Here is a 13751-nt window from a genome sequence, read left to right on the forward strand (position 1 = left end):
GATTTAGATTAAGTAATGTGATTACAGGTTATTTAGTGAATAATTCATTCATCTCTTTTATGGGTTAGATGTATTATCGGATAGTCGTTGTTGATGATGTGATGGAAATCATAATCTTAGAATTGGGAGTCTATTATAATTATTGTAGTTGGAGTTGATATGTATGAAGTCGAATTATGAATTATGGGATTGACTTCGTTAATTTCTATTTGCGGGATTTAGTTGATTAGCATGGTGGTTGCGTTAGAAGAAGTTAATTAGAATAGTTAAGACTGGTTGTTGATTATTGTTATTGTGACGAGGTGATTATTGGAGGATGATTTGGAATGGAGTATCGTTCGGAGTTATGAAAGGGATTTTGTTGTTGGAATTGTTATTCGGTTGGTTAAGGATTTGAGTGCAAGATTAATCAGTTTATTGAGGTTTATTTATGTATCGAGTTAGCTTTATATTCTCAATATAATTGTTGGTAGCACGATTAGGTGCTTGATTCAGGTAAGGTTGTGAGTTATGTTTAGTTTGTTTAGTTATATAATTTGGAATTATGATTATGAATTGGATGCAAGTCGATGTAGCTAATATCATGAAAATTATAGCTATTAATTAAGGATTAAGGAAATTAGAATGTTAAAGGTTGATAATTTGTGAATTGAGAATTAGTTTAAGTTTGGTTATTGATTATTGATGTTATCTTGAGATGGTGGAGAATGGCTATGTAGACGTATATAATTCAAGATGATATGGGAAATCAAGTTATGATGCTTGGAGGTTTCGTATAATTGTTATAGAGTTGAGGTAACCTTTCGGTTCAACAAAATATATTTAAATGCTCCTGTGGGCGTTATATTGAATTTTGGATATCATATATCGTTTGTGGTAATGGCCATGATTATAGATACATTTCTCTGAGTTAGTTGTGAATTGCTATTGGATTGTTATAAAAGTATCATTTTGTTCAATTATCGAAATCCTTCGAAAATACTATATTTCTCAAAAATATGATTTGGTATGATAATGAGGAAATGATTCAGGTATGAGTTAAGACCAGCTAAGGTCGAATATAGTGTTATGTTATGAGTATTGAGGGTTTAAGTATGAATCATTAAATATCTTATTTTATAAATATGAAAGTGAGGCATGAATAGGCACCCCGAGTTAGGGCGGGTAGAGTCCCTAGCTGTTGCCTTCCAGGAGGGGCGAATTCAATTCCTGGCGTTATAGGACATGTCCGAGTAAGTCTTGCAAGCATAATAATAAAAGGCTGGGTGACGACCCTCAATAGTTTGGAGACAGCTGGTACTGCGTGGTACCCCTCTTCACTCTTGTTCATGCCAAACGATCTGATTTTGTGAAAATATATTAACTGAGTTGAGTGTGATTATCTGTTATTATAACTATGTGTTAGTTTTCAAAATACACCTAAACTTGTATTTTTCTATTACACAGTGTGTACTCAGCTTTGGTGATGGTGTTGTCATTTCTGTGGGCTGTCACTTGGTGGGTGGCAGAGTCAAACATTGTTGCAGGTTTGGTGTTGTAAGCTCAGGATTCTGAAGTGCAGCAAGATAAAGATGTCGTAGCTTATGAATTGAGTTTGTATTTTAGATAGTCAATTATGGAATAGTCTCTGATATATTCCTTTGTATATAATATTAGATAATCTAGTTGATATAATTGTGTTATTTTAAGGATTTTGTTTTGTGGGCCAGTAACCCACAGGTTTCAGGATCGTTTTATAGGTTATGTTTCCGCTGCGAGTAGATGTTTAATTCGAGGCTTATTAAGCATTGATTGTGATTAGTGGATCTTAAGTGTGTTTACCTAGCAGCTCGGGAAAACGGGCTGTTACAGTTTGCATCGTCAACAGTCTCCATGTGATCTCCAGTAGATGCCTTGACGGATTCAAATCGCACCATATTGTTCCTGATAAATTAAAAAGGAAGAAAAGTCAGAATTGTACATATATATTTTATGTATGTATAATAAGACAAAAGTTAAAAAAAAAAAAAAAAAAAAAAGAGATGAAAAAAGTTATGTGGTACAACCGAAAAAAACGTGAGCTTGGTTTGTAAAACAAAAAAAAAAATGATAAAAAGAAAAAAAATAGTTGAAAAAAAACATGAGCCATTAGCATTGGTATCAAAAAAAAATAAAAGATGGAAGTTACATTTCTAGTAGGCCATCATGCGACTAATCAGCATAAACACATGATTTGTTATATGATTTGTATGCTTGGTTTTGGCGGGAAAAACCTATCAAATTCTTATTCTTGCTCTCTCATAGAATCATTTGGGTTTGTAGCTGAGCATTTTAAGAATGATATGGTATATGTGATCAGGATTATTGTTTCTGACATCCTATTTTTATCAAAGTGCTCGTTGTAAACTTAGCTTACTGATGTTTCAACTATTTAGATTGCCGACAAAATATGATTCAGGGCCATGACAAAAGCGAAGTACATACAACCCACATAAACACCAAGGGTTCTGCTTTAAATCCAAAAACACATGAAAAAAAAAAAAGAGGATACAAAACTTTCGGAAACCCACAACAATGAAGAAGAAGCATGTTATGGTTCAGTCATGACAAGCAGATAAACAGGAACGAAGCTCTCCGACAACTGAAGAAAAAAAATTTACCTGCTTGATCGAGAAGCAACTTCTCGCTGCAGTGCGTTTATTGTAGGCGAGAAGGAGTTATGACAAGATCATGACTTCGGGAAGACGAGAACACAGGGCCTCGGGGCAGTGCAATGCAGGTGTGGTAGTGCTGGCGAGACCACGGCTCGAGAACGCAAGGGCCTCGGGGGCAGTGCAGCGGTGGTAGTGTGCTCGGCTTCGATTTCAGTCCTCGTCAAACGCAGGGCCTCGGTGCAATGCGGGTGTGGTAGGGCTGGCGAGACCACGACTCGGGAACGCAAGGGCCTCGGGGCAGTGCAGTATAGTGGTGGCAGTGTGTATGGCTTCGACTTATGCTCGGTGTCGGTTTCGGGTCCTCCGCGTCGGTAGAAGGTCGCGTCTTGCTTTGATTGTGGAGTAAGATTTGTGGCGTCCTATGATGTATATATATAGTGTGGGAAGAAGTGTTTGAGTTGGATAACAATTCCACAAACTTACTTATCCTAAACCACAAAAGATTTGGATTAAAGTTTGAAGCAACATTATCTCCTTCAAATTCCATAAAATCCGGCCAAACATGAAATACGAGCATGTATATAATTTATAGCTTGTGTGGAAGAGCAAATTATATCCTAAGTTGTAAAGTCAACCACAAAAAAATTTGGGCTTTGGTTGTTGCCAGACCAAATTACATGATGAGTTGGTTAACTTGAGAGGAAGTCAGCCAACAAATATTTGTGGGCTTCGGGTTTTTTTTTTTGCAAGACCAATATCATGATTTGGTTAACTGAAAGGAAAGTCAACAAGATTTTTGTGGGCTTTGTTTTAGTGTTGTTAATCTGCTACGAGTAGAAGCAATCATAGGGAGTTTAATTAAGTATCTTTTGGGTTTTTTCCCATAGAAAAGTAGCTCTGTTAAGACAATAGGTCATGGGCTAAAGTGTGTTAAAAAAAAATTCGAGACTCGATCACTATAAAACACTTAAAATCGTGTATGTGATACAGTCTCGAGGGGGCAATTTGTAGGCATAAATTTTTTATTATATACCACGTCACACATTAAAGTCAAATGTTGACTTTTGTTAATAAATGATCATCTAAATTAATTAATTTGGGCTCACCATTAAACGTGGTCTATTTTAATTACATCATTTATTATTGAATTTTGGACTCATTAAATGAAAATTGGACTATTATGTCTGTGAGGCCCAAGAGGCAGGTCAAGTGGAAACCCTATGGCTCTCCTAACTCTATAAATAGAGAGCTCCTTCTCATCTGTAAAGCGAGAGAAAAGAGACGACTCAAAAGAGAGAAAGCTGCTCCTTGAAGGAGATCAAGCCCGGATTAGAGATTGTACTAATAATTTTACATTAATAAAACTAGCTTTTAACCCGTGCAAAAATGCACGGGAAGTTTATTTTTTGAGATAATTGTGTACATCAAATTTAATATCTGTAAATATTGTTGCAACATATTTTGAAGCACTTAAAGTTCGCATGCAAAATCATGAAAATCTGAGGTAAAAAAAATACATGTCAACAAAGTGGATGAAAATAAAAATTATTTATTGAGTAACATTAATAATAAGAGTATTTAATCAACATTCTGAAATACTTCTTTGTACACTACGTTCGTGGTAACATTCGATGTTCCACGTTCTTTATTAACTATTAAAATTTTCAAACCCTTCTTGCTAGTAACTCTTGATACGGCCACATAAAATTGTCTGTAGCTGAAAACAGACCGAGGAAGATATAGGCCAACATGCGAAAGTGATTGTCCTTGACTTTTATTGATTGTCATTAAGCACACAACCAAAGGGAATTGTCTCTGTTGGAACTTGATGGGAAATTTTGTTGAGTCTGACGAAGTCAGCGTCATTCGTGGAATGAAGACCTTATTGCCCAAATTACTACCAGATACCACAATAACCTCTATAATGCGATCACCTAAGTGCTTAACGACCAATCTTGTGCCATTACATAGCCCAGAACTTTGATCAATATTCCTTAGGAGCAAAACTGGTGCTCCAACCTTCAGTCATATACTATGGTTTGGTAATCCTCCACATTTAATTGTATTTAGGAACTCTATTGAATACATCTCATGAATTCCAAAATTTCCTTCCTCCACTGAAATTGCATCTGAACTCAAGTAAGTTCTTTCTTCACCTGGCAATTGAGATAACACGTGATCGTTAACCGTCTTAGCAATTTCATTGGTTGGAGCAAGAATAGCTCTTTCTGGAAAATAACTTGATTCCCAAATGTGATCTGCTATGTCAGGATATGTGCTTTCTACTATTGTCGCAATAGGGTCATGTCCCCCATCTACCAACATTTCATGGGGTATTTCAATATCGGCCTCACCATCATTTGGCCCTCCAACTTAGCCATCTCCAACATTGAGTATCCATTATGAAAATTCTCTAATTTCATCAACATTTTAATTACTTGAACCTGTTGTGAGGTGCATGTTCTTTGTCAGCCTAAGTACTTGGCAAAAGTCCCATAAGTAAGAACTATTTATTGCTGAGAAGACAATGTCTTGTCTGCTTCCTTTAGGCACCACGGGTAATATTTTTCTTATATCACCAGCAAAAACTACAACCTTGCCACCAAATGTGATATCTTGATTTGCAGGATTCACAAACTGCATAACATCCTTTAAACTCCTATCTAGAGCTTCAAAGCAGTATTTATGCATCATGGGAGCTTCATCCCATATGATTAACTTTGTCTTCATAAGGAGTCCGGTCAAGTCCGTGCCTGGCTTAATGCCAACACATGTTGAGTTCTCAGCAACATTTAATAGGAGTCCAAACCTAGAATGAGTAGTTCTTCCTCGCGCGCAGAAGCAATAAAGAAGCTATTCCGCTTGATGCGACTGGCAAAACGGTATCTCCTTTACGCCTTAATGAGGCACACAACAATCTCCAAAGATACGTCTTACCTGTTCCTCCGTATCCATATACAAAGAACACCCCTCCTTTTCCTCGTGATACAACTGACATAATTTCATTGTAAATTCCACGTTGCTCAGTTGTTAATCCTTGAAACAGTCGCTGGAACTCCTCTTCTAACTTCCCTCGGTCATAGGAAAGCTCGTCCATTATCATTTTGTTTTGCCCGTCTTCTATGATCAGATCATTAGGATATGGCATTTCGCTGAATTTACGTAATGTGCTGCCATTACTTTGTAGCTTAGCTTCAATGTCTGCTAGCGCAAAGTTTTGCAGTTTTTTTTCCACATCATCAAACTTTACAATCTATATTTACTCAGATATTATATCTATTTTTTTATATAGTGTCTTTTTTTTAATAAATAACATGAATTAGCATAGATCCATACGATTTTAGTGTGGGCCAAGTCCATATAATTTTTTTACACATTTGAATATCTGAAGTGGTAAGTTCTTTCCTTTAGTGAAAAAGAGTGAAATGGAAGCTAGAAAATAGTGTTTATTTAAAGATTAACTTTGATTGTAAAAGTTATATTTTCTTATATTTGGACACAATCAAAATGGCTCAAATTTTGTATTTTCCATAAATGAGCATACCACTTTACTATAATGATGCTTCAAACAATTTGGCCCTTGGTTATAAAATAATGCTCCAAGTCCACTATGTGTTCTACCTTAATAAAAAATATCATACAATCTCTCTTATTACAACTACATACATCATCTTCTCCATAAATTGATTCTAAATCTCTCTCTACATACAATCTCTATCTTATTACAACCCACGCCTAGATGATTCTAAAACTTATTACAACCAAACCTATCTTATTACCGATTATTGCATACAACTTATCTACGTTTTTTTAGCAAATCTCTCTTAGCTACATTTTTTTTATACTTTAAAGCTACAAATTATCCATCAAAATTATACTCCAAGTCATCGATTTTTGCATCAACAACAAATATAAAACTCATGCATGTGGGTTTTATGAAGAAATTAAGCCTTTGATCTCCATGTTCTTTGCATTTGAAGCATGGTTACTATAATTCCTTGATACAACCAAGGTGTAGAATCATTCGATCTACAAAGTGAAGAAGATTTAAAGACCGCATGAAAAACCGCAAATATATGGAGTTGGATTTTTTTTTTTTTTTGAGGGGAATATATGGAGTTGGATTGATATGGAGTTTGAATAAATTTTCTAAATGGGTCAATATAGGTCGAAATTATTTGGTAAGTTCATTTTAAAAAATTTTGCTTTTGACTAATTATGATGAAATTGAACTGATTTTATGTTTCCATGTAGTATATATATATATATATATATATATATCATATAATTATAATACTAAAATGAGTCATATAATTCTTAAAATTGATAATAGTGGGTGAGAAAAATCAATAATATAAGCTAAGGTTGGAATGAAATAGTCAATATGCCAATGTATTGAAAATTTTGTAATTTATTACAGTTAGTGAGTGAGAAATTTATTGAAAAAATTAAGATTATAAGTTTTAACATTTAGTGAAAATTAATTCAATATATTAGTAGTATAATTGTCAATTAGGAATTTAAAAATTACCCATCAAATAAAAAAATTTAGAATTAAGATTATTGAAATAAGGATGATTTCTACCGGTGAGTGACACAATAATTTTAAAGTTAGTAAAAAATAAATAGACAATATAAGTTTGTTCCATTGTTAAATATTTAGGGTTTTATGAATTTAAATTTTTTGTAGTAAACTTCATCTTTTTTTTTTTTGTTTACGATAACGCCATTTTGTTTTTGTGCTAACATGGTAGTTTTTTTTTTTTTATTTGAGATTCATTTGAATTTTTTTTATTTTTCGTGTAAAGAAAGAAGTGGAAGAAAATCAGTTTATATTAGGGTGTGATTACATGAACATCTTATATAATAACATTTATTTTTTTGATAAGTTACATAAATGATAATGTAAAATGGTAAGTTTTATCAATATTAATATTGTTTACTATTAGTTAGCAACTGTGCCGTAAATAATATGATTGTAAAGCAATTCCATTTGTTGAGTTAAACTTACCAAATTTATAAGATTGTAATTGATCCATTATACACGTGGCACTAAAAGAATAAGAATAAGTATAGTGATGACATGTGGCAAAATGAGCATTAGCTTGACACATAAGCCAATTGAACCTTGTTTTATATATATATATATATAGATAATAGATTATCATTTGTTCACATCGAATTCAGTGGAAGATATGGGTGAGCTAGAACACCTTCAAACTCTTGAAGGGCACACAGATCGAGTTTGGGGGCTCGCATGGAATCCCATTAACACCAACCTTCTCGCCTCTTGTAGTGGTGATAAAACTGTTTGCATCTGGGAACAATCTTTTTCTGGCTCCTTTAATTGCAAGGTTCCCTTTTTCTTTTATTGGCTGATTTCTAAAGTAAAGTTACAGACTTACAGCGGGTATTGGTGACTAGAGTCGGGAAAATTGACCTCAACTATCAACCTGACTCGAACCTAAACGAAAATAGCAGGTTAGGGTTGGAATTTTCAACCCGCTTAAGTGAATGGGTTGACAAAACTTACTCATTTAGTTAAATGGGTTAGGTTAAGATTGACATTTCCGACTCAAAATTAACCTGTTTTGATGCATTTAAGTCATTTACATATAAAATGGCTTAAAAAGCTATGTTGAACTTACTGAAAATTTAAGAAACCCTAATTGTTGCACTTTACCGAAATGAAACTCCAATCATGCATACTTTTAGGGGAATTTATAATTGAAATATAATTAGTTTTAATTAAAATCCAATAGTAAGAAACATATAAATGAATTAAATGGGTGAAATAGGAATTGAGACATGTTCAACCCGTTTATTATCAACCCGAGGTCCCGAGCATAAACCCAACCTATAACCAACCCTATTGGTGACCTAGTGGACTAGTGGTCACTTGCAATGGGAAACTTGAAGCTTGAGGAACAAGTTTTAATGGGGGATGTGTTTACAGGTCGGTCATGAGAAGGGTTTCTAGTGATGGCTCTAAAAGAACTTTTTGCTATGTACTTCCACCTTGTTACTAGAGCATGTAGCTAAATCAATAAGCTCCGGTGGAAGGCAGGTTAGCATTAACCAGCTTGAAATAAGAAAGTTATAACATCAAGTCATGTTTCTAAATTATAAAGCTTTTTTTTATTTATGGGGGGGGGGTTCTTTTTTGTTTTCTTGAAGAACTTTGAGTATGTCAAGTCATTAGGATTATCAGAGTATTAAGCTTCTCTTTTAGTTTTACTGAAATTGTAGGACTATGTCGATAGAGTCACATGTGTATGAATTTGTTTTCTTCTTTTGTCGATTGCTTCTTATATCTCCAACTATAGGATGTCTATGTTTATTGATTTGTTTTTCCTGGTATACTGACTGTGGAAGAAATTTAAGGAACTAGTACCTATTAACAACTATATCTTATATGGTTATGCAGGCGGTTCTGGAGAAAAAACACACGAGAACCATCAGATCATGTGCTTGGTCACCTTCAGGGAAAATGTTGGCTACTGCTAGCTTTGATGCTACTATGGCCATATGGGCAGATATTGGGGGTGATTTCGAATACATCTCAAATTGGGAGGTACTCATGGCAACTCACTCAACTTAGTGATCAGTGTTCACATGTCTTTGCATTGATGAGCCCTTTGGTTCATGGTAATAAACACTGGTAGTGGTGATGAACTTTATTGTAATTGGGTAAAGGAATTCCCATGTCGATATTCATGGTAATGCTCGTCCATCCCCAAACATCTCTTTTGTTCACAAAATTTTATTTCATTTTTACCACTTTGTAAGTCTGTATTGAGGCATAATAAAAGTTTATAAAGAGGAATACATTTTTCGTGATGGACTATTATCACGATGGAGGTGTGGATATTGACGTGAGTTTTTTCTTGTCAATATTTGGATAAATTTTATACCATCATCACAATTTATTACCGTCTATCAAATGGGGGGTGAGTTTAAGATGGTATTTATTTGAATCTTTAGTTTGCGTTCGTCATCTCTATCTCTGTGTCCTTGTGTGAGAGGTTGCACGAAAAATTGTTAGAGCTTTTGTCACTGATACTTTCATATGTTATTTAGATTGCAGATAACCTACTATTTCTAAGCCAAGTGGTCAGTGGTGCAAGACTTAATGAAATTGGGAAAAGCTTATGTGTGTCCTTGGGATTGTTGTTAAACTTATGATAGTGAAGACGTACACATCGCGGTAGTAATATTTTAGACGGAACTTTCTGTTGGTTTCAGCAAGATTTGTAATACTTGTAATTGATAATTTTTTACTTTGGATAATACATACAATAAAACAACAAAACCTTGGTAAAAAATGCTTGGGGCCTGGGGGTCAGCTAAAATGAACCGTTACAAGAAATTTAGCTCGTGGAATGAAATAATAATTATCGGTAAAGAGAGTAAACAAAGAAAAATGAGAAAGTAAAAGCAAGGATTGTTAGGTGAGAAAATAATGATGACCTACATTGTTCCTTGGTCAGATGACCAGAATATTGGCGAATACCCAAATGTGATGTTATGGAATTGAGTAAAGATATGGTATAATGTCTGCAGGGTCATGACAATGAAGTGAAATGTGTGTCTTGGAATCCCTCTGGTTCTTTAATTGCTACGTGTGGGCGAGACAAATCAGTTTGGATACGGGAAGTTGAGCCTGGCAATAAATTTGAGTGCGTGTCAGTATTGCAAGGTCATACGCAGGATGTTAAAATGGTCCAGTGGCATCCTTCCTTTTTTTTTTTTTTTTTTTTTGACAATGGGTAAAACAAAGAAGGGGGGGCTAAGATAGATAAGTCCCTAGTCTTGCCTTTCTGGCTAGGTTGTGGGCTAGGGACACATCCTCTCGCTTTACTTTTTGACAAGAAAAATATTGAAAACTACGAGCTCTTTGCTTGATTTCAGAAATTATGGAGGAGATGCTCTTGTCTGCCTTTTTCTGTTGATGGAGAGCTCTTATAACCTCTTGATTATCTGTTTTTATACTTATATCCGAGCATTTCCATTCCATGTCTTTTATGGCTTGTAAAACTGCGTAAGCTTCAGTTTGTAATGGGGTGGAGGCAAAGACTCTGGAAGCAAATTCTTCCCCATGTGAATGTGATATATTCTTCCATGCTACAGCTGCTTGCCATTGACCTGATTTATGCTTCTTCTTCCATGCTCCGTCAACAACTAAAATCTGGACTCTATACGTTGATCTGGCCCCCAGCTCCCAAGAATTCTCCTCTTTTCGTTCCATATCTTCCGTATTACAGATTTCCGAGATTTGATCTTCTTTTGATCTTTGAGCACTCTTCATTGCTCTATCGTAGCAGATACGCTGGAGCTCGATTATTCTTCCAGGGCTTGTATGGATGTTGTTGAAGATTATCTCGTTTCTATGAAGCCAAATACTCCACATGGTCGATATAAATTTGAGAGCTATTTCTTCCCCGTCTTCTTTTTTCTTCCTGAAGAAATTTAGGAAGTTTTTAATCCAATCTTGAATAGGGATGTGCTGGCTGTTTCCCGTCGAAATGCCCATAATGGCTGACCAAATTCGTTGGGATATTTGACAGTCTCTGAGAATGTGAGCAGTTCCTTCTTGCCTATCCTTGCACAGCTTGCAATTAGAGGAAGGAATTTGGATGTTTCTCTTTAATAGATTGTCTGCTGTTGGTAAAACATTTACCATGATTTTCCATAGAAAGTGTTTCCACTTAGGGAAAATATTTGATTTCCAGAGCATTCTCCAGAAAGGATTTGTTGGGTTTGGGTTCTCTCCGGAAGCTTTGAGGAACCAGTAACCTGACTTGACTGAGAATTTTCCAGACTTGGTGTGACTCCATTCAATTGTATCCGCAGTGTCGCATTGAGGAATGTGAAGGGCAAGGATGATTTTGGCCTTGTCCGGAGGAAAGACTTGCCACACTTTGCTTGCTTTCCAATTTCTTGAATCATCAATGAGGTCTGCGACCATGATTGGGTGATCATTACCTTGGTGGTGGTTCGTAATCCGGGGTTTGAGGTCAGAAAAAGCGCTCCATCTATCTTGGAGAAGATTGATTGATTTCCCATTTCCTAACTTTTTGTATAGGCCATTTTTGAAGGAGGAACAAGCTTTGAAAAGGCTGTTAAAGGCATAAGAAGGTTTTTTAGGCTTTTCATTATCCATGACCAACTAAATGGGATCCTTTTTGTATTTGGCTTTAAACACCTGGTATACCAGCGATTCCTTTGAGTTATGAATTCTCCAAGCTTGATTGAATAGTAGAGCTTTGTTCGTTATTTGAATGTTCCTAAAACTTAGACCTCCGTTGGACTTGTGTTGCTCCAAAACATCCCTACTCCTCCAGTAGATAGGCTTCTTATCGAAGCTCGAGGACCACCAAAATTTTAGCAGAGTAGAAGAGAGTTGTCTTGAAATCTTTGCAGGGAGGATATAAATTGATAGAATGTGAGAAGCTAGCGAGGTGAGGATTGTGTTTATAAGGATCAATTTCCCTGCTTGTGAAAGATTGATAAACTTCCAAGACGTAATCCTCTCGACCACCTTTGATAGGATGGAGTTGAATTGTGTCATTGATCTCCCATCTACCTCCATGGGGCATCCCAGGTAGGTCCCAAGCTTTGATTTAGAGGAGACTCCCAGGGGTCTTCTCATAATTCTAGTGAATCTCAGGGGAGTGTTGGGGCTGAAGATTACGTGAGATTTATCGAAGTTTATCATTTCCCCTGATGCTTGACAGAAGTTGTTGATTATTTCCCTGAGAGTCCAACAATTTTTTGGAAGAGCTCTGAAGAAGAAGAGAGCATCATCAGCAAAGAGAAGATGTGTAATCTTTGGCGCATTCCTGGCTATTTTCAAACCTTCGAGAGTTTTGATAGCTTGGGCTTGGGTTAAGCTTCTTGAAAGAACTTCCATACATAATATGAAGATGTAAGATGACAGTGGGTCTCCTTATCTTAATCCAGCTGAGGGCTTGAATGTTTTGGAAGGTTCACCATTGATGAGAATCGAATAGGTGACCGTTGTGATGCATTGCATTAACCATTGAATCCAATTTTCAGGAAACTTCATCTTCCTAAGGATAGCTTCAACGAAATCCCATCGAATTCTATCATAGGCTTTGCTTAAATCAACTTTGAGAATTCCTGCAAAGTTATTACCTTTCTTCTTTTTCTTTACCCAATTTATTATTTCATGTGAGATGAAACAATTATCAGACATTTGCCTACCTGGAACGAAAGCATTTTGGTATTTGTCAACTATGTCTCCCAGGATTGACTTTAACCTATTTGCAAGAGTCTTGGCTATGATCTTGTAAGAAGTGTTGCAGAGGCTAATAGGCCTGAAATCTTTGACTTCTTGAGGCCTATCCTTCTTTGGAATGAGGGTGATGAAAGTTTTATTTTGTTCTTTGAGAAGGTAGCCTGAAGATAGGAAGCTGTTAACGCTTTGGATGACATCCGGTCCAACTATCCCCCAATGTTTTTAGAAGAATAAAGGGGGGGTACCGTCCGGGCCAGGGGATTTTAGGGGTTTAGAGCTAAAGCTTGGAGATTTAATTTCTTGGTTTGAAAAGGGGAGATTTAAGAAGGAGATATGATCATCTGTGAGAGTGGGGAGATTAGCAAGGATCGGGTCTTCCTGATTTATGAAGTCATGGGTTGCAATGTTGGACGAGTAGAGTTGTTTAAAGCTTTCAAAAAAGAGACTATGGATGGAATTCTTATCAAGTAACCAATTACCTGAATCGTCTTTGATCGCTTTTATTTCGTTCCTACTCTTTCTCCCTTTAACACTTTTATAAAAAAATTGTGTTGTCTTATCTCCTGAATATATCCATCTAGATTTGGCTCTTTGTCTCCAATAAGCAAAAATTTCGCCTTGCAGGTCTTTCTTTGATCTCTTTGCGAAGCTTTTGTTAGCTTCCTCCTTGGGAGATATTCGTAATGACAGCTTGTTGGTTCGAGAGCTTTTCATGAATGTCATTCCAATCAATTTTGTTTTTGCTTTTATACTCCAAGCTCCAATTTCTTATTTCTCTCAGAGTGGTTTTTGTATTTTTCTTTGAAGGATGTGTGCCGAAGAACCTTGGTGAAAACTGGCCCATTGGTTTTGGATGA

The 13751-nt window shown here is 35.8% G+C and overlaps 3 protein-coding genes across 3 annotated transcripts; 1 reads left to right on the plus strand and 2 right to left on the minus strand.

The window, feature by feature from the left end:
• Positions 1–4658: 4658 nt before the first annotated feature.
• On the minus strand, positions 4659–5781 carry LOC125496535 (uncharacterized). The gene is made up of 3 exons (XM_048642021.1): positions 5571–5781; positions 5072–5386; positions 4659–4948 (listed from the first exon to the last, which is right to left on the minus strand). The coding sequence occupies exons 1-3, from the start codon at positions 5779–5781 to the stop codon at positions 4659–4661; spliced, it is 816 nt and encodes a 271-aa protein (XP_048497978.1).
• Positions 5782–7828: 2047 nt separating this feature from the next.
• On the plus strand, positions 7829–9818 carry LOC125496536 (protein CIA1-like). Its single transcript, XM_048642022.1, has 3 exons — positions 7829–7987; positions 9061–9207; positions 9714–9818. Exons 1-3 carry the CDS (start codon positions 7829–7831, stop codon positions 9816–9818), a joined length of 411 nt encoding a protein of 136 aa, XP_048497979.1.
• Positions 9819–10422: 604 nt separating this feature from the next.
• Positions 10423–11601, minus strand: LOC125496537 (uncharacterized). Its single transcript, XM_048642023.1, has one exon. It carries the CDS (start codon positions 11599–11601, stop codon positions 10423–10425), a length of 1179 nt encoding a protein of 392 aa, XP_048497980.1.
• Between the last annotated feature and the right edge of the window lie 2150 nt (positions 11602–13751).

The sequence above is a fragment of the Beta vulgaris genome, chromosome 4 (assembly GCF_026745355.1).
Source record: "Beta vulgaris subsp. vulgaris cultivar EL10 chromosome 4, EL10.2, whole genome shotgun sequence".
In the NCBI taxonomy this organism is placed as follows: Eukaryota; Viridiplantae; Streptophyta; class Magnoliopsida; order Caryophyllales; family Amaranthaceae; genus Beta; species Beta vulgaris.